Source organism: Cotesia glomerata, linkage group LG2 (genome assembly GCF_020080835.1).
Source record: "Cotesia glomerata isolate CgM1 linkage group LG2, MPM_Cglom_v2.3, whole genome shotgun sequence".
Lineage (NCBI taxonomy): Eukaryota > Metazoa > Arthropoda > Insecta > Hymenoptera > Braconidae > Cotesia > Cotesia glomerata.
In genome coordinates this window covers 14312662-14340518 of record NC_058159.1, presented here as the reverse complement: position 1 = coordinate 14340518, position 27857 = coordinate 14312662, and the positions used below count along the sequence as shown (strand labels likewise).

At 36.8% G+C, this 27857-nt stretch overlaps 1 protein-coding gene across 6 annotated transcripts in view; it reads right to left on the bottom strand.

Moving 5' to 3' along the window:
* Nucleotides 1-27857, bottom strand: part of LOC123260037 (dystrobrevin beta) — an 822761-nt gene that overhangs the window by 676472 nt on the left and 118432 nt on the right. For all 6 annotated transcript variants that reach the window (XM_044720962.1, XM_044720963.1, XM_044720964.1 and 3 more), the window contains 2 exons: nucleotides 9775-9941; nucleotides 9575-9702 (listed from right to left, as the gene is read on the bottom strand). In XM_044720962.1, the coding sequence (XP_044576897.1) occupies nucleotides 9575-9702; nucleotides 9775-9941 (295 nt within the window). The remainder of the gene's footprint in view (nucleotides 1-9574; nucleotides 9703-9774; nucleotides 9942-27857) is intronic.

The window sequence follows — 27857 nt, the reverse complement described above, 5'->3', positions numbered from 1 at the left end:
GTGATAATATTTATTTATAAATACGAAAAATCAACTTAAATTACTCTCGTGTAAAAAAAAATTTGTCCTAAAATTGTCATAAGCTTAGAATCCTAAACGTGACACAATTTAGGACATATTATGACACCAATCCGAAATGAAATTTAGATTGTAGAAAAATATTGTGGATATTAATCAGAAAAAAAATATTGTTGAAAATTACTTTTATGACAATTTTAGGATATTTTCATGAAAATTTTAGGACACTACTATGAATTTTAGGACAGATTTATGACAATGTTAGGATACTCTTATGACAATTTTATGATCTTTTATGAAAATTTTATAAAAATTTTAGGACATTTTTATGACAATTTCAAGACACTTTTATGACAATTTTATGACATTTTTATGACAACTCTTCAAGACAATTATAAAATTGACATGAAAGTGTCCTAAAATTGTCATAAAAGTGTCCTAAAATTGGCATAAAAGTATCCTAAAATTGTCGTAAAAGTACCTTGAAGTTGTCATAAAAGTTCCATAATTGTCATAAAATTGTCATAAACGTATCCTAAAATTGTCTTAAAAGTATCCTAAAATTTTCATAAAAGTATCCTAAAATTGATAAAACAACAGTCAATAAATGTAACTGAAAACGTAGATTAGTCGGAAACTCAATAAAATCTATAACCTGAGACTGGTAGCTAAAGCGGAAAGACTGGTATACCATGGCGTCGCTCAGTATGCTGGTTGTGGAGAGAGGGAGGGATTCGGATGTAGATAAGAATGAATATGATAATTAAGACGCTGAGATGACTGACTATCTTTAATTTATAAAGGACCAATCTATTACCCAAACATATTACTAAGTATTCAATACATAGCTACAAAAAACTATAGCGCCCAATTTATAACATTAACTAAGACTATAGAATACTCTGACTTTGATATAAATATGAAACTGAAGAGGATCTGGTGGTCTAGCGGCATAAAATTTAAGCTATTTTAAAAAATTTTATTTCTTTATGAAGGTAATGACTAATGCTTTCAAATTTTTTTACACTTATTCTATTACTTATTAACAACACAGAAATGAAAATTAAGACATAAGATTTTTTATTTTAAATTAGAAAAATGGTGCTGAAGTTCCCTTCTCTAAAAAAATGGACCTAACTGGTGCGTGTCGATTTATCTCACCCTCTGATCTGAAATAAAAAAAAATGATGAATTTTTAATTGTTATAAGTATAGTTATCGTCGGAACTAGAATGAACAAAAAAATAAAAATATTTGACAAAATGGCACGTGGTTAAAAGTATTTTTTGAAAACGAGTTTCAGATTCGTACGTTTAACTACACGCCATTTTGTCAAATATTTTTGTTTTTTTTTTTTTTTTCAAGTTCCGATGATAACTATACTTATACTTATTAAAAATCCGTCATTTTTTTAATTTCCCGCTAAGAAAATTAAAAATTTTAAAAAATCGGGAAGTTATTGGTTTTACCCCGTTTTTCGAAAATCGATTTTTTATCAGATCTTGACGTTTTGAGGTCCTAGGAAGCTTTCCTGACTATTCCCGCGAGGGTGTCACTATGTCTGTATGTGTGTGTGTGTGTGTGTGTGTGTGTGTGTGTGTGTGTGTGTGTGTGTGTGTGTGTGTGTGTGTGTGCGTGTGTGTGTGTGTGTGTGCATGTGTGTATGCGTGTGTGTGTGTGTGCGTGTGTGTGTGTGCGTGTGTGCGTGTGTGTGTGCGTGTGTGTGTGTGTGTAAGTATGTAAACCTCTTATAACTTTTGAACGGTTGAACCGATGTCATCGCAGTTGATGCCATTTGAAAAGGCTTCGCCAAACTTAAATTTCCTATTAATTTGAACCGATTCAGACCGATAGATTTTGAGAAATTTGGAAAAATCTAAAAAAAAATAGGAAAAAAATTTTTTTCATAAGTTGTTTTCTTGGGATAACTTTTAAACGGCTTTACCGATCAATTCCAAAAACTAATCAGCTTTCAACATTGAAAAACCACGTCGATCGCAGCCAATCCGGTCAAAATCGGTTGATTCGTTCGAAAGATATCGTGAACGAAAAAAAAACCGAAAAAAGTGTTTTTTCGGAGTTACTTCGAAATTTCTAGTTTGACCAATTGAAACTTAGAACTTCTTTTTGAGGCTTAAAAAACTGCGTAGAATGCTACCTACCGCGTAGAAATCGGTTTATTGATTCAAAAGTGATTACGGTTTAAAAATTCAAAAAATAGTGTTCTATAAAACTTCTATCAGACTTTTGAGCTCAAAGAGCTTAAAAGCATAAAAAAGATATTTTTTGAGCTCAGAAAGCTCAAAACAACACACAGATTGTATTTTTGAGCTCGAAGAGCTCAAAAAAAGCGGCCAGGTATTAAAGGAATTAGCGGGAAGTTGCAGGGATGGCCTTTAGGGTCAACCGTTTTCCTAATTTTTTTTTTTTTAGATTTTTCATAATTTCATCTCGCGATCCCGTATCGAGAAGCGTGGGACGCGCTCGCACGCATTAGGCTTAAGAACTCTCGATACATGGCTGCCCCCAAATATGACAAAATATGGCAAAATTAGCTTTAAACCTCTCGATAAATTTTTTTCTTATGATTATTATATACCAATCGAATTTTTTTTGCATCTTCTAAAGGGTTCTAAAGCCAAACCGTTGATTATATATTTTTAACTTCCCGCTAAGAAAATCGAAGATTTTAAAAAATCGGGAAGTTATTGTTTTCACCCTGTAACAGGGCTATTTACCCTGTGACGGTAAAACCGCACACGCGTGATAATTATTCGACGCAGCACTGGCGCGTCTCGGTCTTCGGGACCCATTAGCATTAAGTGGGGGAAATTTTGGGTTTCTTGGTCAGTTGTGTAGAGGCAACAAGTCAGAAGTAGTGCAGTGACCAATGCAGTAACTTCGCTAGCCAAAACAGTCCAAAGAAGGAAGCCTGAGTTTCCAAAGCACAAAAATTACACAGGTATTGAGACTTTGATTCCTTTGATGAGATAAGAGGGTCATATACCCGGCTCATCAATTTTACTACTTCTCATTATTAAATCAAATTTTTGATAATTCAATTGTTTATAATATTTTGCCTAATAATAATTAAATAATTAATTAATTGTAATTAATTCTTATTCGTTAGCATCGTGAGCATTCTTCCTGGGGATCTTATACCCGAAGAATGTTCTAGACCTCTTGGGTTTGGAAGTCGTGAGTAATTAATTTGTAAATTTGGCCAATTGATAATTGTTAACATCTTAGATTGGTTTAAATAAATTTATTTTATTAATTAAATTCTGAACATCGAAAAGGTTCCAATCTACACGACATAGTATTCGGTACCCGAGGTCCAAAACGTGCTATGCAGCTACGAACAACGGCGTCCATTTTGAGCGCGCAAATTCCCGTGTGAATTTTACTACGCAACAATTTACAATATTAACAACTGGACTATTATTATAAATTATAACAATTGAATTATCATTTATTAATATTATTCGTTACAAGAAAGTATTATTTATTTAATATAATTTATTGAGAATCGGCTACTGAGTTTCGACGCCATTAAGATTGAATTACCCGTGGATAATTTTTCGTGAATTTATTTTACATTGAAAAAAATTGTTTTATTAATTATTTATAAATCGAAAAATTCCACGTGGTCATTTATATATTGAACTATTGAGGACTAGAATTATTATTTTATTGGAATTATTTATAAAAACATTTAACGGCATGGATTAAGTCCCAGAAAATTAGTTAGAATTTTATAAAGAGTATTCTCAAGAATTTATTAAAGGTTTAAGAAATAAAATTACGATTTGAAATTGGAGTAAAATTTTGCGTCAATATTGTTCCTAAAATTTTATTTAATGTTGAGTATTAAACTCGTGGATAATTTGGAATAAATTCAAGGGTCGGTTTTTAGTGTAGATTTTTTTGAGAATTTAATTATTAGTTGTGAAAATGGTTTACGATTTAATTGCGAGCTAATGACTGAAAATTTTAATAAAAATTTATGTTGTAATTTTTTGGAGTTTAATTTTATAAGTCAAAAGTAAAAAGTAAAGTAGAGCCAGTGTGTGTGTGTGAGCGGGTTATGTGTGTGAAGATCGTGCGGGATATGTGTGTGTGAGTGTGTACATTCTCTACTTGTTGATGTTTTGCCGAGTAGAGTAGTTCAGACAGTCTAAGAGCGTGAGGGTCCAGTGGACAGCGCGACTTAGTTAGAAACTGCGGTATAGACGCTCTATAAGAGGGTACCGTCAGGATTAAGAATTTTGATAGAGCGTGAGTGTCCGGTGGACAGCGCGACTTAGTTAGAAACTGCAGTATAGACGCTCCATATGAGGGTACTGTAGGATTAAGAATTTTTGTTAGTTTTAAGAGGTCCTGGTCATTCGTTAGTTGGGCTGTTAATTTTAAGAAGTTCTGGTCAGCCGTTAGTTAGGCTGTTAGTTTTAAGAGGTCCTGGTCAGCCGTTAGTTAGGCTGTAGTCTTAAGTTGTTAATTGTAGTGTGAGTGCGTGAGTGACCACCAATTGTTATTTTATATGGTTAATAAATATCGATATATTGTTAGATAAAAATTTATTTCTTTCAGATCACCTTCCTCCACTCTCTCTCCTTGTAGATTATAAGCTCAGCTCTGGTTTCCGGTTCCAGGAACCGAGATACAAAATCCTGGTGGCGCCCTTGTTAATTTAGAATCATTTTTGCTAGGTATTGTTTTATTTTATTAAATTAATTAAGGGGCCAATGAGCGGAAAAAACACCCGTTACAACCCCGTTTTACGAAAATCGAGTTTTCATCGAATCTCGACGTTTTGAGGTCCTAGAAAGCTTCCCTGACTATTCCCGCGATGGTGTCTGTATGTCTGTATGTATGTATGTATGTATGCATGCTTGTATGTGTGTGTGTGTGTGAGAGTGTGTTTTTTTTTTTTTTTTTTTTTGTTTAAAGGGGGGGGAATCCTTTTTACGGATTCTAGACATAGTTGTTTGGCCTGGATATGTGGCGACTCGAGGCAGCGTCATAATAATACTCGACGGTAGCGCCCCTACACACTAAACCCTAAACCCCTTTTCTTCTTTCCTTTAATCCCTCATGGAAACCGCCGTCAGGCATTACTTCGTGAGAGGAGGATCTAGCTACTGCTATTCCTTCTGATGTAAGAGTGATCACCCCTCCACTTCCGGAGGCATCGCGTTCGGAGACGACCTTTTGCTTTGGAGTATCACTCAAAATCATGGAAGAAACGAAAAAACAAGAAAAGGACAGGAGTATTGGTGGGCCTTGAGCCCAAGAAGCAGTGATTACAGTAAGCGCTGATATGAAGCAGACGCAAGCGCTGGAGCGCCTCGAAAAGCTAACCAGCGAACTGCATGAGTTTGTCCAATCAAAGATCAATATCCATAAAGAGGTAAAGGCCAAGGCAACCGGGGTAGTTAACGCCCTTCGAAGGTTTAAAAAACTGGACGAAGAATGGCAGTCACCTCGACGACTCACTCCTCGTCTTACGCCGGAGAAGAGCAGTCAACTTACTGTGGAGATCGAAGAATCAATAGACACCGGAGGCGATGGTGACGGTGAATCTGATGCTAAAGACGAAGGTCATACTTCCAACAAGCCTAACAAGAGGAAGGACCGAAACTCGCCAGATGGAATAGATGGGCGATTGACGAAGAGAAAGGACTTGAAACCAAGTCCTCCGAAAAACTTGATGAAGCAGAACGCCGAAAAAAAAGACGCGACTGATTGGAAAGATGTTCACACAAGGAAAGAGAAATGGAGGCTAGCCAAAGAACAGCTCCCAAAAGAGCCTTCAAAGATGCCCAGGCCGGAGCCTAAGCGCAAAAAACCGCTCAAAGGGATCAGACCCGACGCACTGATCATCCGCCCGGCCGAGAAAGCAAAGTACGCCGAGATTCTGCGTCGCATAAAGAAGGACGTCCCTGATGAGCAGGTTCGCACAACGATGGACAAGATCAACAAGACCAGAAGCGGGGACTTGCTGATTACGATTTCGCGGAAGAGCGTGGACAAAGGCCAAGGCCTGCAACATACCATCGCAAACATTCTTAAGGAGGATGCCAAAGTGATCTGCAAAGGGCCACAAGAAGACATTGAGATCCGAGACCTAGATGACACCACAACAAAGGAGGATATTCAGGCTGCCCTGCATACGGTAACCAAGGAGCTCTGCGAAATACCACCAGAGACGCTGAAGATAGTAACGAAAACATGAAGGACGCAAGAACGAGGATACAGGCAGAAACGCAGCAAGAGTGGCAGGACCGATGGACATCGGGAGAAACGGGCAGATGGACAGCGCACCTGATCCCAAACATTAACGCCTGACTTTCTCAAAAGCACAGGGACACGGACTTCTTCCTGACCCAGCTATTGACGGGACATGGGCAGTTCAATGCATATCTTCTCAAGATGGGTTCGCACAGCACACCAACGTGCAAATACTGACCAGACAAAATTGACAACGCCGAGCACCGATTTTTGAATGTGATCGGTGGAAGGACGACAGAGTCAGCACCGAAGAAACAATAGGCACAACGCTCTCCCCTGAGAGCTTGGTAACCTGCATGATCAAAAAAGAAAAAAACTGGTCAGCTGTCGCAGCCTACGCGCAGCGCCTTTTAAAAGAAAACATCGCAGAATGGGATTAGAAACCAGTAGTAACAAGAAGTAGGTGTCGTGAGACACATTATGGACTGGATCGAAGTAATGCTAACGCGGTCCCGATCCAGTCTTCCCTGTTACATCTAGGGGGAAAGGAGAGAAGAGGATGTTTAGTCGGTATTGTTGCAAAATAAGATTGACTTCTGAGTCCGACATACCCAGGCACCAACACCTAGTCCTGGCACCAACACCAAGTCCTGGCATACGTAAATGTATTTTACCTCCTCTATAAAAAATAAAAATAGAAAAAAAAAAAAAAAAAAAAAAAATAAAAAAAAAAACACACATACATACAGACGTACGGACATCATCGTAAAAATAGTCAGGGAAGCTTCTTAGGGCTTCAAAACGTCGAGATCTGTTGAAACCTCGATTTTTGCAAAACGGGGTGAACACAATAATTTTCCGATTTTTCGAAAATCTTCGATTTTCTTAAAGGGAAGTTAAAAATAACGTCATAATTCCCTTTCTCCTAGGGGAGGCCTGAGTCTATCAGGTTATAACTTTGAACAATCCACGGTCTTGTATTTTTTCACTGGATGTTGGATGATTGCTGGACTCTCTTGTGATGATGGCTGGATTCTTTGATACTTGCTGGAACCCTGTGGACTACTTGACTAGATGTTACACTTTGGTCCCTTGTAATTGTTAGTCGTCCTGCCCACGCCTTGGTAACTTGTACGTCATAATTTTGGACGTGTAAAAACTTTTTGCAGTTTTTGAAACTGCCTGTAGCGGTTGTCTATCGACTCAGTGAGCTTGGCTCAACAGACCAACTGTTCTACGGTATATCAACTGATAAAGGTGTGAAGAACGTAGGGAATTTCTTTGGTAAAGAGCAGGTTGAAAAACCAAAAAAATACACGAAACCACAAAAAGACGAAAAAACAAAAAAAAAACAAATCAATGAAAATAAACAAACTCATAATGAGTATTTTTGTATTTTTCGTGCGGGGAAATACGAAGAACCACCCACTGAAGAATGGATAATGTGCTATGGATGCAATTATGGGCACATGAAGAATGCAGTGATAATGAAAGCAGAAGAAAAGGGTTCCTTTGTGATTTATGTAGAGATTAATTCAAATTGATTCTTTATTAATTATTTGTTTTTAACTTATCTATTACTTTTCTTTTCTTTTTTTGACAAAAAAATTACTTAATTTTCAAGTTCAATTAAATATTATGATTAAAAGTAATAAATAAAACCTTTGTCTTTGTTATTAATCAATAAATTAATAGAGATTTTATTTAGTATTTTTAATATTCACTTTTTTCCTCATGTGTTCGTAATTACCCTACTCTCCCCTATCTTTGTCCAAAAAAATTAAACAAAATTTTTTTTTAGAATATCTATGGAATTTTTGGTTTGATGAGTACGCGCTTTAAAATTTTTAAAAGGGCTTAAAAAATTGCGTTGATTTCCGTAAACCGCGAGAAAATCAGTTGATTCATTCAAAAGTTATTGCGGCTTAAAAATTCAAAAAGTTGTGTTCTATGAAACTTCTATCAGATTTTTGAGCTCGAAGAGCTTGGAGATCTCTTTGAGCTGGGAGATCTCAAAATAACACGAAAATCATATTTTTCAACTCGAGGAGTTCAAAAACAAAATAAGTGAAATGTTAAGCGCTTGGGTATGGAGTTAGCGGGAAGTTGCAGGGATGGCCATTATGGTCAACCGTTTTTCTAATTTTTTTTATTAACAAAATCAAAAAACTTTTCAATACTGTTGTTATAAACAAAATTTAATAAAATAACGAATTTATAATTTAATAAACGTTAAAAAATTTAAATAAATATGGATCTGCTTTCTCTCCTGTCAATTTCTTATTTTTATTAATAAATTGATTTCATTGGTTACTCGTTTAGAATTTGACTTTGTTAAATTTAACAAACAAAAATAAACTAGAATTCTTTTTAGGTATATAATTTTTACAAACGTTCCCGAAATAGAGACATTATTTAGATAGTTTTTAGGTAATTTTTCGAGATATTATTTAAAAATGACCGAAATTGGGCTATAATTCAGTGGATATTTTCATTATTTTTAGTAGATTTCATAAAAATCTAACTATTGTAATTGTCCTCATAACGCAACTTTTGAAAAATTTTGGTGTATTTCGACCTAACTCGATGAGCTGAGTCAGAAAATACATATGGTTCAAAAATTTATATATGTATGTATATATATATATATATATATATATATATATATATATATATATATATATATATATATATATATATATATATATATATATATATATACGATATAACGCGGGGCTTGTCAGCATGATAACGTCTACAATTCTCTATTGATCTCAATGAAACTCTACATACTTATTCTACAGACGATTATGAAGGTCGAGTTCAAATTTGAGCCAAATCGGTCAATAAGTTTAGAAATTACAGCATTTTTAAATTTTGAAAAATACGAAAATTCCATATTTTTATCGCTTTTTCTTCAAATAACTTTTAAACGCGTCGAGATATTTGAATTCTGTAAAATGCATCTTATTGCTGAAAAAATAAGCTTCAATTTACATATTTACATGTATTTCTAGGCTAAAAAACATCTATTTTGTAATTTTTTTTTCTTAAATTTATTTTATGAAAAAGAAATCTACTTCCATTTCGGCTGCCGAATGGTTTTTATTTAAATATGACTAAGTTCGTTAAGGTCGATTTTGTGAAATACTCTGGCGATTTCTCACGATCTTGACGTATTTACTCATACTCATTTCAGTCCTGAAATTTAAGTCTATATTTCTAATGGCACTTTTACATTGATTGATGAGTTATTCAAGGGTCGACAAGAATAATAGGGATCTAATTGTCACAAAAAAAAATTCAAGATTTTTCTCGATACTCACACAATATGAGATAAGTCCAACGTTCGTTCCGGTTGCTCAGGAAATCTTGGAATACAATTTTTTTCTTTTTCTGGTACGCATCTGAAGCTTTTTCTTAAAGAATGCCCAATTTGCTTGCTAGGTGATTTCTGTAAATGGTAAAAATTAAAAATTACCGATTTATTGGTGATTTGCTTGTAATAATTAAAATGATGACTTACAAAACTACTGTATTCTCTCGTTTCATGATCATTAGTGTGTCCTCCAGATACTTTACCCCGCCAAAAACAGTCTTGACAAAGTTGATAAGAGTTACATTTCTGACAACGGTACCGGAATCCCGAAAAATTAGACTTGTAACACGCGTCACACATTACAGGATGATGTACTATTAAAAAAAAAATTAATCTTTATTAAATTATACTTTTGAGAAATTCGAATAACAAGTCCTTGCTGTTTCAAAGTCAGAATAAATCATTCTAGCAGTCATATATTGTCCAAGAATATTTTCAAAACACTCTTAAGCTTTGAGCACTTCATAAATAAGTTATGCCTAGATGTTGCCTGGCCCAAGGATTTACCAAGCTAGGATCACCGAATAACTCAAATTTGGCAAAACAGTTACAATGTTGAAGGCCAAGAGAATAATCTCTTATCAATTACAACTCGACTGCGACTAGCTCGATCTTACTCCTTATTTAGGGTGGTAGGCCATGTTGAAATATACGTCGTTGGAAGAAATAGGTTTTACAAAAAAAAAAATTACTTGAAATTAAACAAAATAAATTCAGAGAAATTATTAAGAAAATTATCATGAAAAGATTGCAACAATTAATTCTTAATTAATTATAAAGAACATTATTAATTATTTTCAATTTGTCGTTACTAATTTTCACAGTCTCGCATTCGTACCTCAGTAATCGAACGATACGATAATGTCATTAAAAAAAATTAGGAAGACGGTCGGCCCTAAAGGCCATGCCTGCAACTTCCCGCTAAGTCCATATCTAAATGCTTAAAATTCCACTGATTTTTTCCGAAAAATTTCGTCCGAAAAATGGTTATTATTTTTTTTTTTAAATTATGAGATAAATGAGAGGATGTTCTTCCCCCCTTAAGTTTAAAATAAGTTCATAGTTCTAGCCTAATATTTTGAGAAAAATGAAAAATTTTTGTTTGTATCTGCTCAAATCAATTTATTTTATATTTAACATTTCACTTTTTTTTTTATACTAATTTCAATATTAACTCTATTTTTAACTTCCCGCTGAGAAAATCAAAGATTTTCGGGAATCAGGAAGTTATTGGTTTTACCCCGTTTTGCAAAAATCGAATTTTCATCAGATCTCGACATTTTGAGGTCACTGAAGGCTTCCCTGACTACCCCCGCAATGTCGTCACTATGTCTGTATGTATGTATGTATGTGTATGTATTATAACCAAATTTTCGAGGAGAGGGGGGGGAGTATACGGTAACGTAACTAAACAATTCTACAAATGAAATCAGGGTTATATTTCGTTATCCTTCCGATTTTGTTGGTCTCTGTTGGTCTCTGTTGGTCTCTGTTGGTCTCTGGTCTCGATAAAAATAGGGCGCCAGGTAATTTTTAAGCACTGGAATTACCAAACCAGTGAACAAGGAACTCAAAGAATCTTTATTCGCTAAAAATTATCAAAACTAGCCAAAACGTAAACTTAATTGAAAACACAGAAACTTAACAAAATAAAGACCTAAGAACCAAAGACCGAAAAGACAACGGAATACTTCGGGGTTGCTCAGTGTGCTGGTTTGTGGAGAGAGGTGGTGGTTCGTGAAGAGAGGATCCATAATTGTAATAATTCTATTCTCAACACCAAAAATTCATGCTTAAAACAAAATCCTTATTTATTCAATAAACTTTAACTTAATTAACAAACTCGATCGAAAATCACTACAAAATTACTGGAACATTACAGCTAACAATAATCAACGCTATAGTCAAGTTACAAAACTTTACTCTTATAAAATAAAACAAATAAAATAAATAATTATTACTGACTCGAATAAAAATCTCAACTAAATCTATCAACGGAACTCTAAATTATTCTCAATACAAAATTTTCTTTAAACCAGATTATCTTATATCTCAAGACCAAAGCTTAATTATTAACGCTCAAATTACCATAAATAAAATATTCTGATAGCTGATATAAGCAATGTCGATGCTGAGTAACTTTTTATATTATTTAAAATAAACTTCAACAACTCTGTATTCTTAACTGTAGCTTATAATAAAACGCAAAAGACTGAAATCTTAACCTGTAGCTGCAACGGTATGCACGTCCGATCACCTGTAGTGAGATGGGGCAACTCTCCAACTCGACTGTTCTCTACGAAGTCTAAAAATCGACTATTCTTAACCGTGACTCACTCACAAACTAAAACTTCTATACTCAATCAATCCCCAAATATTTTAATCCCTAATCAAACAACTAAAGCTCTAAGTACGGATATTCCTTTAGTGGATGCTCTCCAGGAACTGACTACGGCTGGGATCGAAACCAAAAACGTAACTTAAACTCAAAACGTAACTTAAACCAAAAATCAAAATAACAGTAACTAAAACTAAACGCAAAACGTAAACGTAACTTAAACTGATCCCGTATGCTTTCGTTGTGTTCCTCTACATCGGAGCGCTGGCATCTCAGCCAGACCTCGGCATTCCACCTGGAAGTCTTAAAGGGTTCGACTGGCGTCTAACGTCAATCGAAACCGGGTGACTTATAGTCCCGCTCCTTCGTAACGCTGACTTACCCACGTACTCTGCAGCCTCAAAACTTAATAACTCAAAACTAAAAATTCGAAACTCAAAACTCAAAATAACTCAATAAAACCCTTAAATGACTCGACCTTAATATTTTCCAAAAACTTGACTCTAAAACTGACTCTAATCTCGAAAATCTCAAAATCTCAACTGTAACTTCAACTCTCCAAATTCAATCTAAAACTGTAGCACCTCGTTACTCGGCATTACCACTCAGACTAAAACTCACAAAAATCCGTCGGCGCTAGTGACGTTCATTTTAAATAGACCCCGGTCGATAAAATAACGTCACAGTATGTATGTATGTACGTATAAACGTATGTGTGTGTGTGTGTGTGTTTTTTTTTTTTATTATAATATATTATTTTGCAACAATACCGACTAAACATCCTCCTCTCTCCTTTCCCCATAGATGTTACAGGGAAGACTGGATCGGGACCGAGTTAGCATTACTTCGAACCAGTCCATGTTGTGTCTCACGACACCTACGTCTTGTTACTACTGGTTTCTAATCTCTTTCTGCGATTTTTTCTTTTAAAAGGTGCTGCGCGTAGGCTGCGAAAGCTGACCAGTTTTCTTCTTTTTTGATCATGCAGGTTACCAAGCTCTCAGGGGAGAGCGTTGTGCCTATTGTTTCTTCGGTGCTGACTCTGTCGTCCTTCTACCGATCACACTCGAAAAACGTGTGCTCAGTATTGTCTGGGCAGTATTTGCACGTTAGTGTGCTGTGCAAATCCATCTTGAAAAGATAGGCATTGAACTGCCCATGTCCCGTCAATTGCTGGGTCAGGAAGAAGTCCGAGTCCCCGTGCTTTCGAGAAAGTCAGACGTTGATGTTTGGGATCAGGCGCGCTGTCCATCTACCCGTCTCTCCCGATGTCCATCAGTCCTGCCACTCTTGCTGCGTTTCCGCCTTTATCCTCGTTCTTGCGTCCTTCATGTTTTCGTCACTATCTTTAGCGTCATAGAGTTTAGCTCTCTCAAACGCTAATAGGTCGATGGGCGTGGCTCCCGCAATGACCAATACAGCCACTTCGGAAACTGTGCGGTAGGCGCAGGCAACCCTGAGAGCGCCTCGCCGCTGTACTGCTGCTATCTTTGCCGGTAGGTCTTCTGCTTTAATATTTCTGCCTATATCTCCGCTCCATAAGGTAGTACCGAGTGGACTACTTCTAGAAGAACTCTTCTCTTTTTTGTTCTTGGTCCCATGGTGTTGGTCATAATTCGTGCTAGGCTAGACACCGTCTTGCTGGCTTTCTTGCATGCACTGTCGAGGTGTTCGCGGAAAGATAGTTTCTCGTCTATCATTACCCCTTGATAGCGCAGGGCCCTTGTTGACGTCAGTGTTGTTCCTCCCATGTCCACAGTGAATGGTTATGGGAACCATTTTTGACGTGTCAAAACGACCATCTCGGTTTTCTGTTTGGCGAGTTTTAGGTGATGCTTATCAAGCCAAGTCTCGACAGCGTCAATGGTTTCCCGAACTAGCAGTTCGATTAACTATGATTTATATGTACTTTGTTTCACTGAATTTAAATCTAAAATCTTGTCCCTTTGAAGCAGTGATCGGCATCATAGATTTTTTTGGTTATTTAATTACCGATAATGACTCTATGTTAGAAAATTTGATAACTGTTTCAATAAATATTACTCATTATTAGAGCATTCAGTGATTGAGCAGTGAGGAATTTCCAATTTTCAAAAATTTAATAATTTATAGTTGAATATTACCCAATAAACCGATGACTTATAATTTGGATCAAATAATTACTCAATAATTAAGTACTTGAAATTTTGCTCTTGCAAATTACTAATTTTTGGAAAAATTAAGTAATTATTCTTCGAAATTATTAATTATCGAAATAATTCAATACTTAATTCTTTTAATTACTAATTTTTATAAAAATTAGTTAATTATCCTTTGCAATTATTAATTATTTGAATAATTAGATAATTAATCTTTTTAATTACTGTAAGTAAATAAGATCTATGTTAAAAACACTGTTTTTCAAACAGTATCAGATCCTATTAGATCTAACTAGGGGGGAGGGAGAGAAACGGGGCAGGGGTCAAAATGGGGTAGCCCAAAAATTTGATAAAAAAATTTTTATCAAAAATCTTTTTTAAAAGATTTAAAGACGAGTTTCAACATAGTTCTGTAACTCTTTGAAACAAAAACAAAATTTTTTTAACTTCCCACTAAAAAAATTGAAAATTTTCGAAAATCGGGAAGTTATTGGTTTTACCTCGTTTTGCAAAAATCGAGTTTTTAACAGATCTCGACGTTTTGAGACCTTATAAATCTTCCGTGACTACTTTTACGATGGTTCCGTACGTCTGTGTGTGTACGTGTGTGTGCGTGTGTGTGTGTGTGTTTGTGTGTGTGTGTGTGTGTGATTTTTTTTTTTTTTTTTTAGAGGAGGTCAAATACATTTACGTATACCAGGACGAGATGTTTGTCCTGGGTATGTCGGACTCGGAAGTCAATAATATTGACAACAATACCGACTAAACATCCTCCTCTCTCTTTCCCTATAGATGTTACGGGGAAGACTGGATCGGGACCGCGTTAGCATTACTTCAATCCAGTCCGTGTTGCGTCTCACGACGGTTGCTCCTAGTAACTAGTCTCATTCTGCGATTTTTTCCTTTAAAAGACGACGCATAGTGGGCGAGGTATTTTGCTTCTGGATTTTCCGCGCAAATTGCACATTTAGCTGGATTTTTACATTCAGCGATCTTGTGTCCTTCATGACCGCATTTGATGCAGTGATTAGACCTGTTTATTTAATTTTTGCACTGTAATCCAAAGTGCCCGAAGTGCCAACATTTAAAACATTAGATCGGTCTCGTCGTCGCTCTTATTCGACAGTTAACCCAACCAATTCAGATCTTGCCGTTTCGCGCTGTGGTCGCTGGTAGTGTGACTGTTGCTATCTGCGTACCTCTAAAGGCCTTACGGATCTTTATTGCCTCTAGCGGTATTTCACAGGTTTCTCCGACTTCTGTTTTCAAGGCGACCTGGATGTCTTCCTTCGTCGTCGTGTCGTCGAGCCAGTCCCGGAATACACGGACGGACTAGACTCGCTCGGAGCGGTGAAGATTCCGATCTCTAACACTCACTGCGTACTTCCTGATCAAGGCCCGAAGTGGCTGGCTCCTGATCCACTGCTGCAACTTACACCTCGGCAGAGCAAGCTCACATCAGCCGTGGCCTGCATCGTCGGAAACTACGACACGAGGTTCTGGTCACTCCCAGTGGGTCACAGCAGGGAACGATCGTCTTGTTAGGTCAGTTAGTGTGACCAACCCATTAAAGGGGAGTTTTGTCCACGGGAACGTATTTTATTTGGCTCCTACCCTCTGTACCAGGTACAGCGAGCATTCTCCCATCCGCTACGGGGAGACGCACCTAGTAGCAGTTTCTCCTCTGCCCCAAGTGTGTGTGTGTGTGTGTGTGTGTGTTTTTTTTTTTTGTAGGGGGGGAATTCTTTTTACGGATTCTAAGCATAGCTGTTTGGCCTGGATATGTGGCGACTCGACGCAGCGTCATACTAAAACTCGACACTAACGCCCCTACCCACTAAACCCTAAACCCCTTTTCCTTCTTTCCTCTAATCCCTCATGGAAACCGCCGTCAGGCATTACTTCGTGAAGGGAGGATCTAGCTACTGCTCTTCCTTCTGGTGGCTAAGGTGTTAACTATCTTCCTTCTATCTTCTGCTATTTGCTCTTTTTCTTTCGGTGGAACGCAAGTCTTTAAGGACTTCTGTTGCAAACGTGTTGGTAGCGTTCCAGGCAGCTTCTGATGACAACATTGCTTCTACTAGTGAATCTGGTTGCATTCTCTGGTTCAGGATCCTCTCCAGTTCTTCACGCTGTGGATCGAAACGAGGACATACAAAGAAGACGTGCTCCGCATCTTCAGCAACTCCTGGGCAGAACGGGCACTCCGAAGAGTCATCGTGCTTAAAGCGGTGTAGATACTCTCGAAAACACCCATGTCCCGACAACATCTGCGTAAGATAGTAATTGACCTCACCGTGATTCCGGTTAAGCCAAATGTCGACCCGAGGTATGAGACGGTGCGTCCACCTACCCTTCTCTGCAGCATCCCATTGTAGTTGTCATCGGCCTATGCTCTTCTGCCGTTCTTCAATTCTAAGTTCTTCCGGGCTCAGTGCAGTTGACCTTTTTCGTTGGTAAAGGGCCCGTCTTTCCTCTGCTAGAACTCTAAGAGGTAGGGTTCCAGCAATGACGCACACTGATTCTTCTAATATAGTGCGGAAGGCACTAGCTACTCGTAGGGCACTCAGTCGGTATATTGGTCCAGCTTTTCTCCATGATTCTTGGGTTTCCAGTGCATCAGCCCAAATGGATATTCCGTAAGTGAGCACTGATGTGACTACTGATGACAATAGTAGCCTCCTGCTCTGCATTGGGCCTCCGATGTTAGGTATCAGCCGTCGAGACTAGCACTCACTACTGACGCTTTGGCACTGACATGTTCCACCTGCTGTTTGAAGTTGAGTCGTGCATCCAGCATCACTCCCAGATAACGGATAAATGGTTGTGATGTGATTTCTTGTTCTCCGACTCTCAACTTGATGGTTTCTACCGTTTTTCTACTGGTGATGAGCACTGCCTCGGTTTTATGCTTGGCTAGTTGCAAGTTCATCATGTCCATCCACAAATTGACTCGTCTGAATGTAATATCAAATGCCATTTCTATCTCTTCGAGGTGCTTTGCGACAATCACGACAGCTACGTCATCCGCATATGCTACAAGTTTGACTCCCGTAGGCAATGCTATTCTCAGGAGGCCATCATACATGAAGTTCCATAGCAGAGGACCTAAGACTGATCCCTGTGGCACTCCTCCGGAGATTTCGTACACTTCCGTACCATTCGTCGTGTCATATTTCAGGAGCCTGTTCGTGAAGTAGCTCGCTACTATTCTGCGAAGGTATCCTGGTATGTTTTTTTCTTCTAGAGCCCGCATAACGCAGTCCCAGTTAGCGGAGTTGAAGGCATTCTTGATGTCCAAAGCAGCCACCAAGCAGTATTTCTTCTTTCCACCTTTCCATCTCGTTCCGGCGATTGCATCCTTGGCTATATCAACAACCAATTTGATAGCATCCAGAGTTGACCGTCTTTTTCGGAAACCAAACTGGTTCTCTGCTAGGAGTGGATCGACTAAAGCCTCTATTCTCTGATGAATTATGCGCTCGAATATCTTGCCGGCCGTGTCTAACATGCAGAGTGGTCGGTAGGATGACGGTTCTTCCGGCGGCTTTTTCCCCTTCGGAAGTAACACTAGCCGTTGCTGTTTCCACTTCTGGGGAAAAGTCCCTTTCTTCAGGCATGTATCGTAAACGTCCAGGAATAATGTTGGTGCTGCCCTAAGGATTGATTTCAGAGCAATATTAGGAATTCCGTCCAATCCCGGCGCCTTATTATTCCCTACTCGATTTTCTGCCTCTATCAACTCGTCCAACGTGATAGTTGGGATGTCTTCAGAATTGAGCTGCTCCAACTTGCAGGTGAATACCAGCTGTTGGGGAAACAACGTAGTAACAATCTTCTCTAGGAGTTGTGGACACGTAGGTGATGGCATTGGTTCGCATTTCAAGTGGGTCATAACCACCTTATACGGTCTGCCCCATGGATCTTTCTCAACTTCTGCGACCAGTTCCTTCCAGCAACGTCTTTTGCTTTCTTTGATGGCTCTGTTCAGTTCTCGACGGGCCTTTTTATACTCTGCCAACAGCTCTGCGGAGTTAGATCGTCTGTAGCCGCGCTGAGACTTTCTTCTTTTTTTAAGACACTTTGAGCGTAGAATGCTAATATGATCGTTTCACCAGTGCATTGAAGGTCTTGAATTTATGCGACGTTTCCGAGACATACTAGCGTCGCAAGCCTGGGTGACTCTTCTCATTAGGTCCTTGGTCTTCTCTTCAGCAGTTTCTTCGATGATCGGATTGCAGTCTAAGGCTACTACTAAAGCAGTGGGGTCGAGAGACTTAACTTTCCACCCAACCGCGCTAGCGCTCCTGTTGTCTCTTGTTAGTTTCTGGCCAGTTGATATTTCCCATAGTATCGCACTATGGTCGCTGGCTGTATAGATGTTCAATACTTTCCAAGAAAAACCTCTTCGAGCTAAGCAACTGCTGACAAATGTAAGGTCGACAGTTGAGTTTGCCTTTCCCTTAGTATACGTTGACGTGTCACCGGTATTAAGAAGAATCACGTCCAGAGTGGCCATTGCCTCGAGAAGTGCTTTTCCACGTGTATTAGTGAACTTGCTGCCCCAGTCTGTTGCCCAGGAATTGAAGTCACCAGCTATTGCCACGGGAAAGTGTTTTCTTGCGTCCTCAGTTAGCCGATCAAGGAAGTCTTCAAAATGCTCATTAGACAGACTAGGTGGTGCATAGCAACTGTAGAAGCGGAGGCCATCTACCCATGCTGCTACGAAGCCAGCTTCTTTATTGTTGACTGTTCTCTGAAAAGGACATTTACCGCAGGACCAGATGACGGCTTTGTTAGTGCTGTCGGATTCCCAGGGTTGGTTACTCAGATGTCTATAAGGCTCACTTATAAGTGCTACATCTGCCTCTAATTCGCGCACAGTTTGCATGAGCAGGTCATGCGCAGCCTCACAATGATTGAGGTTGAGCTGCACTATCTTCATGTTCTTGGCTTCGTTATCTTCTGGAGCTCTTCTTGGAAGATGGGGCATCTGTTCGTGCCTGCATGGTGAGCCGCTTTTTCTACGCCGTGCCGTTCAAAGCACAGTGCACATTTAGCTGAATTTTTACAATCAGCAATTTTGTGTCCTTCTTTTCCGCACCTTATGCAGAGTTTAGACCGGTCGACTTCGCTTTTGCACTGCGATCCGAAGTGCCCAAAGTGCCAGCATTTGAAGCATTGTATGGGTCTCTTCGTTGCTCTCATTCGGCAATTAGACCAGCCTATCCTTATTTTTCAGTTTCCCTCCAGTAACTTTTGTGCTGCAGCTGCTGGTAGTGACACTGTGGCTGTCTGTGTACCCCTAAAGGCTTTACGGATCTTGATTGCCTCTAGTGGGATTTCACAACTTTCTCCAGCTTCCCTCTTTAGAGCGGTCTGAATATGCTCTTTCGTCGTGTCGTCATCGACATCTCGGATCTCGATGGTCTCCTGTGGCCCTTTGCAAATCACTTTGGCCTCCTCCTTAAGGATGTCCGCGATCGTCTTTTGCAGACCTTGGCCTTTGTCAGTGCTCTTCCTCGAAATCGTGATCAACAAGTCCCCACTTCTGGACTTGTTGATCTTATCCACAGTTGAACGAACCTGCTCATCTAGGACGTCCTGCTTTATACGACGCAGAATCTCGGCATACTTTGTTTTCTCGGCCGGGCGGATGATCAGTGCGTCGGGTCTGATCCATTTGCGTAGTTTTTTCTGCTTAGGCTCTGGCCTGGGCTCCTTCGGCGGCTGTTTTGAGAGTTGCTCTCTAGCTAGCCTTCTCTTCTCCTTCTTAGACTGTACTTTTTCCCAGTCAGTCGTCTTCTTGGGTTCGTCGCCCTGCCCTGCCAGTCGTTGGAGAGGGCTTTTTTTCAAGTCCTTCTTCTTTGTGACTTTGTCGGTTGACTCTGGCGAATCTCGGTCCTTTCTCTTTCCAGACCTTGTGTCAGTTTCACCTTTGTCCTCAGCAGCAGATTCACCGTCACCGTCGGCTCCAGTGTCCATTGCTTCTTCCGTCTCAGTTTCAGTTTCAATGCGGCGTCGTGATGACTGCCATTCCTCGTCCAGTTTCTTAAATCTTCCAAGAGCATTGACCACACCGGTTGTCTTGGTCTTTATCTCCTTGTGGATATTGACCTTAGTTTGGACAAACTCTTGCAGCTCAATGGTTAGCTTCTTAAGGCGCTCCAACGCTTGCGTTCTCTTCATGTCAGCGCTTGCTTCAATCGCTGCTTGTTGAGCATGAAGCCCGTTTCTATTCATGTTTGTTTCCTGTAACTTACTCATACTTTTTTGATTTACCAGCGCATCGTACGGAGTGGAGCGGGTTGCCATAACTAGGAACGGGTGTACCCTCGGAGATAGTACTCCTACCCCAGTTCCCTGAGGCCTAGTCGACACTTAGCCAGTCCCGGAATACACGGACGGACTAGACTCGCTCGGAGCGGTGAAGATTCCGATCTCTAACACTCACTGCGTACTTCCTGATCAAGGCCCGAAGTGGCTGGCTCCTGATCCACTGCTGCAACTTACACCTCGGTAGAGCAAGCTCACATCAGCCGTGGCCTGCATCGTCGGAAACTACGATACAGGTTCCGGTCACTCCCAGTGGGTCACAGCAGAGAACGATCGTCTTGTTAGGTCAGTTAGTGCGACCAACCCATTAAAGGGGAGTTTTGTCCACGGGAGCGTATTTTGTTTGGTTATTTTGCTTGGCTCCTACCCGCTGTACCTCATCAACTAAGAGATTAAGTGTCATCCAAGGACAGCGAGCGTTCTCCCATCCGCTCGGGGAGACGCGCCCGGTAGCAGTATCTCTTCTGCCCCGAGGTGTGTGTGTGTGTGTGTGTGTGTGTGTGCGCGTGTGTGTGTGTGTGTGTGTGTGTGTGTGCGTGCGCGCGCGTGTGTGTGTGTGTGTGTGTGTGTGTGTGTGTGTGTGTGGGTATGTAAACCTCTCATAATTTTTGTACGGTTTGACCGATTCGATCGCGGTTGACGCTATTCGAAACGGCTTGATCAAACTTAGATTCTGAGTACTATTTGGGTCTATTCGGACCGGAAGATTTCGAGAAATCTACAAAAAAAATAAGATTTCCTGAAAATTTGAACCGATTCGGACAAGTAGATTTCGAGAAATTGCAAAAAAAGTGAAAAAAAACGTTGATTTTTTTTTGTTTTTTAAAAAAATCGCCGAATTGACTTTACCGATCGACTCTAAAAACTAATCAGCTGAACACCTGCATTGTTTCTCATTAATTGCGTCAAAATCGGCTGATGCGTTCGTAGGATATCGTTGTCGAAAAAAATTGAAAAAAGCGTTTTTTTGTAATAACTTCGAAATGTTTCATCAGGTCAATTTTTTTAGTTCTACACTTTTCATAAATCACCACCAAGCTCGTGAAAATCGGTTTTTTGTTCGAGATATCGATTTTTAAAATTCTCAAAAAAGTATTTTTCCATAATTACTACTACATTACTTGTCCGGTTAATTATTTATTATTATACTCTTTTATAAAACTTGAAAAACTGCATCGATTGCTGCCTAACTATGTGAAAATCGGTTAACTTTTTCAAAAGTTATAGCAGATTAAAAATTTAGCAAATACTCTTTCATGATACCATCATCAGACTTTTGAGCTCGAAGAGCTCAAAAGCATCGGATTGCTTTATTTTTAGCTCGGAGAGCTCAAAATAACACAAAAATTTCATTTTTGAGCTCAAAGAGCTCAAAAACATCGGGACCAGCGACAAGATCGCATGCGTTTGATAATTGAATTTAGCGGGAAGTTGCAGGGATGGCCATTTAGGTCAACCGTTTTTCAGATTTTTTTTTTCGAAAAATTAAAAAAAAGTTTTTTTTTTCCACAAAATATTTTGAACATGGTTAAAAAATAAATTAGAATTCCATTTTGCACTGTAGATATTTTTCATCAAATCTGTAGAGCTGGAAATTTTTTTTTCTAAGAAAATGTGACTGCATTCAAGAAACTTTCTCAATATTTTTTTGAGTTGAGGTTAAGAAAACCTACTCTAGAGAGGTACAATAAGAAAAAATTTTTCATATGAAGAACTTATTTCCTTGACTCAAGAAAATATTTTGAAGAGCAAAAAAAATAATAATAATGATTGAAGTAAGAACTTTTTAAGTCAAGAGAATTTTCTTTTCTCAATAATATATTTTTTTTGTTCCAAAACAACTTAGCTCTTCCTACAAATTTCCTTGGCTCAAGTTTACAATTTTTCTATGTGATTTTGACTGTTAGACGTATTTTTTTAACCAAGGCTCAAAGGCTGATAATTTGATTAGGAGTTCCTTATTTTTTTGTATCATCGATTTATTCTTATCTGGCTTAGTGTTTATACTGCTAGAAAATTCAATTTGATCCAAGAAAAAAAATCTTTAACTAAGAAAACCATTCCGAAGAAATTGATGCTTTTGAGTCCAAAGAACAAATTTGTGAACCAATAAAAATTTACTCAGGCCAATAAAAAGTTCTTGACTTAAGAATTTGTTATCTTCACTCAAGAACATTAGTTTCTTTGAAATGGTTTTCTAGGTTTAGATTTCATTCTTCTCTTTGGATCAAATTGAATTTTTTATCAGTTTAGACTGAGGTTCATTATACATAGAAAACAATTTATTCGAACATTCCGGAAATAATCACGATTTTTTGCACTATCAAATCTTTCTTTGTACATATTTGTACATATTTGTGATAAAATAACTGATGTCTTTGGAAAAAATCGTGTCGAGTTGATTTTTAGATAATATTATTTTTTTTTTCATCAATTTTGTTCTCTTTCTTTTCAATCACGTTTATCATTTTTTTTAACTTCTGAACCAATACTCGAATCTAAAAATGACATATAGCAGCAAGTTTTTCTGTCAGATACCTTAAATGTCGCAAAAATGTTGATACAGTAGCATTTGGAATTTTTCAATAATATTTTTATATTTAATTAACTTCTTCAAGAAATCTAAGTCTTGAGCCGGAGCGCTTATCGGACAAGAAGCTTTAAACCACGCTTTTACACAAATAATACTTGTATACCTCCCCCCCCCCCTACTTATCTCGTTTCAAAGTCATTTATTTCCTCAAATATAAAAATTTCTAACAATAAATGCCTAAAATTGCTTGTATTGATTTTTTGCTCAATTTTCATGACCAGTAAATATATGAATTCTTGACTTTAAAAATAGAACCAGGCATGATTTTGTAGGAAATTTAATGCCCTTCAAGAGTCTACCATCAAAAAATTTTTATCTCAAGCACTTCAAAAGTTATATTATTTTTAATGAAAAAAGATTTTTTTACGTGTCATTTAAATGGGAAACTTTGAATGCTCACCGACACCTTTCAAAATTAATCTATAAATCCTGCCTTGCAGGGAAATTTTTTTTTCGATATACAGGTTCATTTTAACCCATAAATTCGATAGGTTAGTTTTTTTGGCTCACCCTAGTGTGAACATCGGGAAATATTGGGTTAATGAGGATATCTCGGAAGGTTCTGGGTTCGAGTCCCAATCCAAGCTATCTGGATAATCCAAGCCTCACAAGAATCTTAAATTTTGAATTAATCGCGCTAGGAATTTTGGAGTTATTCCAAAAAAACACTTTTTTCAGTTTTCTTTCGTTCACGATATCTCTCGAACGAATCAACTGATTTTGACCGGACTGGTGGCGATCGACGTGGTTTTTTGAGGTTAAAAGCTGATTAGTTTTTGGGATTGAACCTTTAAGCCGTTTAAAAGTTATTCCAAAAAAAACCACATTTGAAAAAAAATTTTTTTTCAGTTTTTTTACGATTTCTCAAAATCTATTGATCTGAATCGGTCCAAATAGTTTTCAAAATCTAAGTTTGGTCAAGCCCTTTCGAATGGCACCAACCGCGATGAAATCGGTCAAGCCGTTCAAAAGTTATAAGCGGTTCACATACTTTCACACACACACACACACACACACACACACACACACACACACACACACACACCGTGACAACCTCGCGGGGATATTCAGGAAAGCTTCCTGTGACCTTAAAACGTCAAGATCTGATGAAAACTCGATTTTTGCAAAACGGGGTGAAAACAATAACTTCCCGATTTTTGAAAATCTTCGATTTTCTTAGCGGGAAGTTAAAAATTCCCAAAAAATTAAAGTTTATAATTAACAAATAAAAAATAGGGGTTGATCGTAGAGGGGTGAAAAATTGAGAGTAATATGAAATTATTTTATTCTGTCATGACAAAATGAAAAAAAGTGCCATTCGGCAGCCGAAATGGAAGTAGATTTCATTATGAACAAAAACGAGTGCAACAGCAAATTTCATATTTGGCATAGCAGAATAAGACTTAATTTCAAGACTACACATATGTTATGGTACTCAAATTAAAGCTTATTTAAAGAGCTTTCAGATGCAATTTACATAGATTCGATAAGTTATCCCCTTCCAAAGTTATTCAAGTTAGATATTCAAAAAATATGAATTTTTATAATTTTGAAAATTTAAAAATCCTGGCATTTCTAAATTATTTGACCGATTGAGCTCATCTTCGAACTTGACTTCAGTATTTATTGGTAGAATAAGTATGTTGAGTTTGGTAGAGATCCGTTGTAAATTGGCGATGCTATCGTCGTGACAAGCCGCGTTATACCCGACATATATATATATATATATATAGCATATATATATATATATATATATATATATATATATATATATATATATATATATATATATATATATATATATATATATATATATATATTAGGGTGTGCCAAAAAAAGACGATATTTTTTTTTTTTTCACTCTTAGCCCAAAATATGATAGGATATGTCTAAACAAAAATTCTGTCAAAAGGCCAGCTCTTAATTTCAATTTTAAGAGCTCCTTCATCGAACTTTAAGTTTTCCCATATAAATAACATGGAAAGTATGGTTTTAAACAGTATTTTACCCTGCAAGCTGTGAAGAAAATTTTTTTTGATAAAATGAATGATTGGACCTTTTTAAGCATTCAATTTCTGAGAAAAAATTTCATTGAGTCATAAATCAATCGTCATTATTTAAGTTTTTACGGATCTTTGAAATTTGAATTTTTTGAAAATTTTACGTTTTTTGCATTTAACAGCCAAACTATTGGAGATAGAAAAAAAAATTAAATAGCAATTTTGTAGTTCGTTTGATGTTCTATAACAAAGTTCTTAACAATTTTTTTGTATAATCAATAACAAAAAAGCTACAGACCTACAAAGTTTTGTTTTTATTATTTTTCACTTTTTTCAATTGAACTATCGATGATATAGAACAAAAAATTTAGTATAAATTTTTTAGTATATCAAATTTGCAACAAAATTGTATAGGTGAGATTTTTCGTATTATTGATGGTTAAAACTTACAGGCTCAACAAATTCTATTTTTGTGATTTTTCATCTATATCATGTAGTATATCAATAATATATATAAAAAATTAATAAGAAATATAAAGTACATTCAATTTTTACAAATTTATGCTTGGTAAACTTTATATACTGTCTGCAGTTCAATATCGTTACAATATTATTGTTACTTCAGTAATGTTTTGCGTTAAAGAAATATTCAATGAATACAAATTGAGTGATTATCGAGACAAATGGTTAATTTTTTTAATCAGCAAGATTGAGATTCCTAGATCAAAAATTGTTTACTAAATTCCAGTAAGAATCAGAAAAACTACAATAAGAATTTGTGAAATAGAACCCTCCTTCAAGTTGATTACTATGACTAGATTATTATAATTTTTGTTCATGATAAAATTTACACGATTAGATTAAATAATGATGATAATAAATTTATAATCACTTAATAAAAATAACAGACAAAAACGATTATCATAGTTTCAATCGTGTAGTTAAATTTTTTTTATTTCTTTGAATAAGTAGCTACAATTTTATTTTTGGTAACGTAAGGAAATTTTTTTCTGTGTTCTTCGACAACTTGCAATAAATATTGTTTTTGTTCTTCATTTCTCGTTAAGCAGTTGTTGTAGTCCTGGATTAATGCAACACCTCTTTCAGCGAGATCGTTGACAACTTTTAAGTCTGAAAACACATATTTGCAATGTAGATAATCTTGATCAAATGCCCAGAGCTCTGGATCCTTGTCCATAAATTGATACGGTAATTGATACTGCTCAAACAAAAATAGAGATTGCTTGCTAGCAAAATCTTCGATGTTTTTCGATAATAATAAGCTTACGTCTTTGACGATAAATTTTTTTGAATTCGAAGCATTACTTTCTCGCGTTTTTATTGCAGTTACGGTTTGTCTCTTAGCATGTAAGGAAACTCTGTCATCAAACAAAGCTAACCCGACCAACTCTTCTGACAAGTACCATAAGTGTCTTGAAAATGTCACCGTTGCTGCTTCAGATATTTTTTTATGGACAGAACGGAATTCATAAAGATTTTTGATCAGATTCAAATCTTGATAGGATGACTTTATCGCAGAAGGTGCATTAAACCATGAAACCGTGTAGAAATTAACTAGAAATGAGCAGACATATCTCAGTCCATTTACTTCAGTTGCATTGACTTTAAACTGTTTTTTAAAAATGAAGATTTTTAAAGCATATAGAGCCTTAGCCATCCATCTTGCATGATGATTTGGTCCTGGAGCTCTAAATTTGATCCCGTTTTTCGGAGTACCACCTAAGAATATTAACACTAATTCCAAAAGCTCTTTATAATCATCTCTGTCATGCTTTTTCTGGAATATAAAAATGTTCATTAAGTTTTAGAAAATTATTTCAAAAATTACGATCAAATTATACATTACAACGAATAGTCATTTGTTATCTGAAAAAACCACTATGATCTAGTATTAAATCTCATGTCAGTTTTCAGTATTAGTTAAATTCGACTACTAGTCAAAAGTCTAAAGGAGCAAATGAATTTTTTTAATTTTTTAGTGATATTTGAAAGGCGGTACTTTCATCAATAACTGCTTGAACGAGAGACAAAAAATAGTATTTTGAAATGTTGAGTTTTTAAACGGAGAGGTTAAATTGCGATTAATTGATATTGAAAAGGAAACATATTTCTTTAGAGTCTAAATATATAATCAAAACTATAAAAAACTTTTTTATCTGTTTTATTTGCAAAGTAATTATAAATTTATTATCATCATTATTTAATCTAATCGTGTATATTTCATCATAAACCATAATTATAATAATCTAGTCATAGTAAACAACTTGAAGGAGGGTTCTATTTCACAAATTCTTATTGTAGTTTTTCTGATTCTTACTGGAATTTAGTAAACAATTTTTGATCTAGGAATCTCAATCTTGCTGATTAGAAAAATTAACCATTTGTCTCGATAATCACTCAATTTGTATTCATTGAATATTTCTTTAACGCAAAACATTACTGAAGTAACAATAATATTGTAACGATATTGAACTGCAGACAGTATATAAAGTTTACCAAGCATAAATTTGTAAAAAATTGAATGTACTTTATATTTCTTATTAATTTTTTATACATATTATTGATATACTACATGATATAGATGAAAAATCACAAAAATAGAATTTGTTGAGCCTGTAAGTTTTAACCATCAATAATACGAAAAATCTCACCTATACAATTTTGTTGCAAATTTGATATACTAAAAAATTTATACTAAATTTTTTTTTCTATATCATCGATAGTTCAATTGAAAAAAGTGAAAAATAATAAAAACAAAACTTTGTAGGTCTGTAGCTTTTTTGTTATTGATTATACAAAAAAAT